The sequence below is a fragment of the Pipistrellus kuhlii genome, unplaced genomic scaffold (genome assembly GCF_014108245.1).
Source record: "Pipistrellus kuhlii isolate mPipKuh1 unplaced genomic scaffold, mPipKuh1.p scaffold_m20_p_1, whole genome shotgun sequence".
In the NCBI taxonomy this organism is placed as follows: domain Eukaryota; kingdom Metazoa; phylum Chordata; class Mammalia; order Chiroptera; family Vespertilionidae; genus Pipistrellus; species Pipistrellus kuhlii.
In genome coordinates, this window is record NW_023425404.1 from 9,741,769 (window position 1) to 9,747,768 (window position 6,000).

General features: G+C 42.6%; 1 protein-coding gene across 3 annotated transcripts in view; it reads left to right on the forward strand.

The window, feature by feature from the left end:
* Window positions 1-5,351, forward strand: part of SPTLC2 (serine palmitoyltransferase long chain base subunit 2) — a 93,565-nt gene extending 88,214 nt beyond the window's left edge. For 2 of the 3 annotated variants that reach the window (XM_036430271.2, XM_036430258.2), the window contains exons 11-13: window positions 860-989; window positions 4,506-4,660; window positions 4,974-5,351. In XM_036430271.2, coding sequence (XP_036286164.1) covers window positions 860-989; window positions 4,506-4,649 — 274 coding nt within the window. In that variant the 3' untranslated portion in view covers window positions 4,650-4,660; window positions 4,974-5,351. The remainder of the gene's footprint in view (window positions 1-859; window positions 990-4,505; window positions 4,661-4,973) is intronic. The other variant, XM_036430262.2, reaches the window with a different exon arrangement.
* The last annotated feature ends 649 nt before the right edge of the window (window positions 5,352-6,000 follow it).

A 6,000-nucleotide genomic window follows, 5' to 3' on the forward strand; every position in this document is an offset into this window, starting at 1 on the left:
AAGACTGTACTGGTACTCAAGGGAGTGGGGACTGGCTGGCGCTAATGTAATTAGTTGCTAATGTAATTAAAATGTGTGGGTTCTTTTTTTTTTTTTTTTTAACACTTTAAACAGCTAAGGGGGAAATTTTAAAAAAAGGATTAAAGTAAGTCAAAAAGAGGCAAAGACAAAGAACATAATTTAGTAAATATAACAGAATTTACATGAGAGAGAATTATGTTATTTAGACAAGGTACAGAAGTGGAGCAAGGTCACAGGCCACCAGGTTGCCTTGAAGTGGGGGGATAATGAGAGCTGGGTACTCACGCAGCTGGAGCCTGGGGATGCGCTGGCCTCACCAACACCAAAGGAAACCCTGAATTCCAGAGGCAGATTGAGGCCCACCTCAGCCAAAGAAATGCCTGCTATTGGGGGGTTAGAGCTACTCGGCCATTCTACCAGCCGAAGTCCACGGTACAGCAGATCCTTTGCGTCCTTAAGAGTCTTTTAAACTGCCAAGCCTAACATTTCAAGAGCCAGGTTTCAAACGCTAGTTCATTTTGAAGCCTCTGAACCACTGTTACAATCTGAGACACTTTAAGGCCAAAACTGCAAATTACTCAGACAAGCCCCATTAAAAATTGGTCTCTGTCAACTATCTTCTTCACCTTTGTGAAGAAAACCATTTGGGAGACAACCACTTTTGGACTGAGTAAAAAAAAGTCTCTGTGAACTGTCCATGTTAACTTGAAGAGGAAATTCCTCATAGAAGTCTCCAGCTCCTGTCACTCAGGAGTTTAACTCATTCAGCCCTGCAGGACCTGTGTACTGTATGCTTTATGACTCTCCCTGCTATCTTTTCCTTGCTTTCCCTTTGTAGCGCCTTTGGACGGGAGATGCTGAAGCGGAACATCGGAGTGGTTGTGGTGGGTTTTCCTGCCACCCCAATTATTGAGTCCAGAGCCAGGTTTTGCCTGTCAGCAGCTCATACCAAAGAAATTCTTGATACTGTAAGTAGAGACTTTAACCTTGGTATAAAATACCTTATACTAAGAGGGCCTGATTATCAGGTGAAATTAATTGTTGATTGTGATGTCCTTTGAGCACATAAGATATTTTACCAGTAAAGTAGAGGAGGGAATATACAATGCTACTTAAAACATTGCTGTTTACCAAAAAAGAACGAACAAAAACCATTAGCATCACCCACCAGACTCTGTGTGATCACTGGGCTCTGGGGAGTTTTCTGGTTTCATCTTGTTCCATGCCCTCCCTTGTTCTAACTATACACTCTATGTTTCTACTCTAAATGATCTTGTATGGTTTTTTGTCTGTACGATTTTTCTCTCTTGAGCCTTATCTTTTCCCTGCTAACTCCTACTCATTCTTCATATCTCCATTTAAAGGAAACTTGCCCAAGGCTATTCCCAAACCCTCCAGCTTAATGTTTCCTTGGAATCTTAATATTTCTCCTTAGGGCCCTAGCCAGTTTGGCTCAGTGGATAGAGCCTCAGCCTGCAGACTGGAGGGCTCCAGATTCAATTCCAGCAAAGGGCATATGTCTGGATTGCTTGCTCAATCCCCTGTAGGGGGCGTGCAAGATACAGCCTATCAGTGATTCTCTCATCATTGATGTTTCTCTACCTCCTTCCTCTCTGAAATCAATAAAGAAATATTTTTTTAAAAGATTTCTTCTTAGCCAAGACCGGTTTGGCTCAGTGGATAGAGTATCAGCCTGCAGACTGAAAGGTCCCGGGTTCGATTCCAGTCAAGGGCATGTACTTTGGTTGCGGGCACATCCCCAGTGGGGGGTGTGCAAGAGGCAGCTGGTCGATGATTCTCTCTCATCGATGTTTCTAACTCTCTGTCCCTCTCTCTTCCTCTCTGTAAAAAAATCAATAAAATATATATTTTTTTAAAAAGATTTCTTATTAGGGAATTATTCACACCTTTCATTGTTTATTAAAATACTCCCCATTAGTTAAGTCTTAAGGATAGGAGCTAAGTATGTTTTGCCATTTTCTATCCCAAGACCTAACACAGTGTCAGGCACATTTATGATAGCATTCAAACATTGCTGAAAGAATATTTAAGTAAATGGAAAGACATCCTGAGTTTGTGGATTGGAAGATTTAATATTGTTAAGATGGCAGGCAGTACAGCAAGATCCATAAATCCAATGCAGAATCCCTATCAAAATCCCAATGGCTTTCTTTGCAGAAAATTTAAAGTGGAACTTAAAATCTTATGGAACTATAGGGTCACCAGATAGCCAAAACAGTATTAAAAAAGAAAATTGATGTTGGAGGACTCAAAGTTCCTGATTTCAAAACTTACTACAAAGCTAGAGTAATTCAAAACAGTGGGATTCTAGCATACAGATATACCTATAGGCCAATGGAATAGCATTGGAGAAATAAACCCAAGCACCTGGCTAATTAATTTTCAACAAGGGAACCAAAGCTAGACAATGGGGAAAGACTAGTCTCTTCAACAGATGGTGCTGGGCAATTGGATAACCACATGCAAAATGATAAAGTCAGAACCTTACAGCAGGGGTGAACTTAGAAAGCATTATGTTAAGTGAAAGAAGCCAGACACCAGACCACATTTACACGAAACATTCTGTATAGGCAAATTCCTAGGGTCATAAAATAGATTGGTACCCCTGGCTAAGTGACTCAGTTTTGAGTGTCATCCCGTACACCCCCCAAAAAATAAAGTTGCAGATTCAATTCCCAGTCAGGGCACATACCTAGGTTGCAGGTTCAATTCCTGACCAGGGCATGTGTGGGAGGCAGCCGAACAGTGTTTCTCTCTCCTCTCTCTCTCTTTTCTCTCTCTCTCTCTTTTCTCTCTCTCTCTCTTCTCTCTCTCTCTCTCTCTCTCTCTCTCTCTCTCTCTCTCTCTCTCTCCCTCCCTCCCTCCCTCCCTCCCTCCCTCCCTCTCCCTCTCCCTCTCCCTCTCTCTCTCTCTCTCTCTCTCTCTCTCTCTCTCTCTCTCTCTCCCCTCCCTCCCTCCCTTCCTTTCCTCTCTCTAAAATTAATAAACATATTGACGATTTTTAAAAATTACTCTTTAAAACTAAGAAAGAAAAGAAAATCGATTGGTAGTTATCAGGGCTAGCGGCGAGGGAGGAATGAAGATTGATTGATAGGAGTATGAGGTTTCTTTTTTGAGGTGATATGCTTTACAATTAGTGATGAAAGTTGTACAAACTATGAATATATTAAAAGCATTGACTTGTACACTTTCAGAAGGTGAATTTGTGGCATGTCAATTGTATCTCATTAAAGTGTTATTTTTAAAAATAAGGGCAGTGCTATTGCCTCAGGAGCCTAACTGTTCTAAAATACTCTTATTAAAGGACCACACTCAACTCTATAATTAACACTTTTTTAACCAAGAACCCATCTTACCCTGTGATCCAGAGGTCTGGTGTAGGCGATTTGTTAACAAATATTGGTCTTTGTAATGGTTCCTTATTTCTAATCTAACCAGGTAACCCCACATAATAGCAGGCAGTTTCTAGTTACAATTTTATCTTTTATGTAAATGAAACTTGCTCATCTGAAATATTTGGTTTGGGACCAGAAGAAATTTTGTTATCTAGATCCCTTTGGGCTGTTGTGGGTTTACTCCTATTTCTATTCATTTTCTTTTTTAAATTGATGAAAAATATTGTTCTTCTGAAGTTTGAATTCATAAATGGCCTTAAGTCGTGTTGTTTTAAATTTAAAAATTCTATATCAAAGGTCAGGAGCAAAAATGGCTCATGGGTTATCCCATCTGAAATTCAACCTTAAATTGTTTCCATATGGAGCTTTCAATTAAGCCTCTTCTCAAAAGCACCACTGTTCTGATAGCCATTGAAATCCAGCTTTTACTTGCTTTTTGTATCTTTCACATTTGGAGCCGGAGTAAATAAGGAATACTATTAGTGGGCTTTTCCTCTCTACAAACACTGATTTTTTAAAAGTTAAACTTAAGAATTGGTAAATGTGTCTTTTTACTAATAATGAACTGATTCCCTCTTCTGAGGTAGATGGTGTACATTTTTACACGTTATAACCATAAGAGTGAGCAGAAGATGTGTAGATGGTATGATGGAATGCAGAGTTACAGGGCTTCTACTGCCCACCTTACTGTTTCTTAATCAAGGAGATGGTGCTGTAGATCGAGCCATTGTCTCTGAAGCCGGGCACATTCACCCCAGGCTTGTTATTAGACGCCCTGGGTAGCATCCACGGGTTTTGGCGGGGGGAGTAACAGGGCTGCAGAGCTACTGTGAATTGAAAACTGCATTCTCTGACCGGTGCCAGGTTCTTTTATTAGAAAATCTTAGAATCTAGGGTTTGAAACATGTTTCCGTCTTCCTTGAATTTTTAAAATAAAGGGCTAATTTTACAGGAAAGAACATTATACTGAGTCAGAGTTATGATGGGAAGATGATATAATCTCCCAAGATTGGGGTTCTGGAGCTCAAATCGAGCTCTGTCCTTTCCCTGCTCCTCCCACTCCTGCAGCACATTCCTCACCCACACCGTCTCTTCCCCACGTTCCCACTTGGTCTTACTGAGTCAGGGCAGCAGTCCACTTTGGGGACTTTCTCCAGTTTGCATCTGGGAGGCATCTCAGCGCAGACTTCTCGTCAGTTTTCTAGAGCATGATACCGGAAAGAGTGAGCACTGAATATAAAAGGAGAGAGAACACATTGTGGCCGGCCTGGCAAGTCCACGGCACATGTTCCTTTTCCTGCCAAGCATAACATGCTGTGATGAATTATACCCTTTATCCTGAATACCTGCTACTCACAACCCATTATTCATAGTCAGCCCCATGTTCTTGCTCAGAAAGCAGCTCTTTGCACAGCTGCTCTGTGGTCCGGCCCGAATAAATGCAATGGATGCAGACATTCCCACCAAAGGATGGGAAGCACTGGCCACGCCTGCAACGTCTGGCTCTGACCACCTCTGCTCTGTCTTACGTTTCAGGCTCTCAAAGAGATAGATGAAGTTGGGGACCTACTACAGCTGAAGTATTCCCGTCACCGGTTGGTGCCGCTGCTGGACAGGCCCTTTGATGAGACCACATATGAAGAAACAGAAGACTGAGCCTTTTTGGTGCTCCCTTATGGAAACTCTCCCTCACCCGGGACAGCGTGTGGCCTTTCTGAGCCAGTTCCAGGAACCACACTTCTGTGGCCATCTCACGTGAAAGACATTTTTTCAACTACTGACGGTGGCCACCTCCACTCCAAATGGCATTTTGTAAATAGGAAAAAACTGCTCCACGTCTTCCTTTGCTGCATTTCACCTTTTTAAAAGGTGACTCACTTTGCTTTTTTGTCCATTAAAAAATGTTTTATTTTATAACTATCCTATTTGTGAAATCACGCAGACCCTAGCCTGTCTCTGCTAACCACACAGGCTTTTGCCCTCTCCCAGCTGCCTCACAGCTTTGGGCCCATCCAGAGCTGCCAGCCTGGCATCACAGCCTCGAGACTCACCTGGCCCCCAACCCCCTCCCTCGGGAGCAAGTGCCTTCCACTTACTTCCACTCCAGATCCCGGAGGTTGCCAACCTGGGAATCCTTATTCAACCAGTCAAGTAATCAACCAAAGTGTTCTGCTTTTAGTCTTACGTTTAGCCTTTTAAGAAAAACAGAAAATGTTAGCACTGCTGAAATTCTCCCTCGTTGCGTAACCCCCTGGTCAAGAGCCTCCCAAGGCGTGGTCTTGTTCCATTTACTGGAATGGAACAAGGATGTCTTCATTCACCATCAAATAGTTCTCCATGATGGTCACTCTCTGGGGGTCTGTCCAATTTCTGGATTCTTCTCAAACTCTAACTTAACGCCCCCGCCCTTCCGAGGTGAAGCTGATTCACACTTCACAATTCTGTGTTCAAAGCTGCTCTGTGGAGTGATGTGCAGTCCTGCTGGGTGAGGGGCAGGGGCAGCTGGAAGAATTAATTACTGTTTGCAGAACCACACTGACTGTGGTTTGCTCCTTAATGCCAT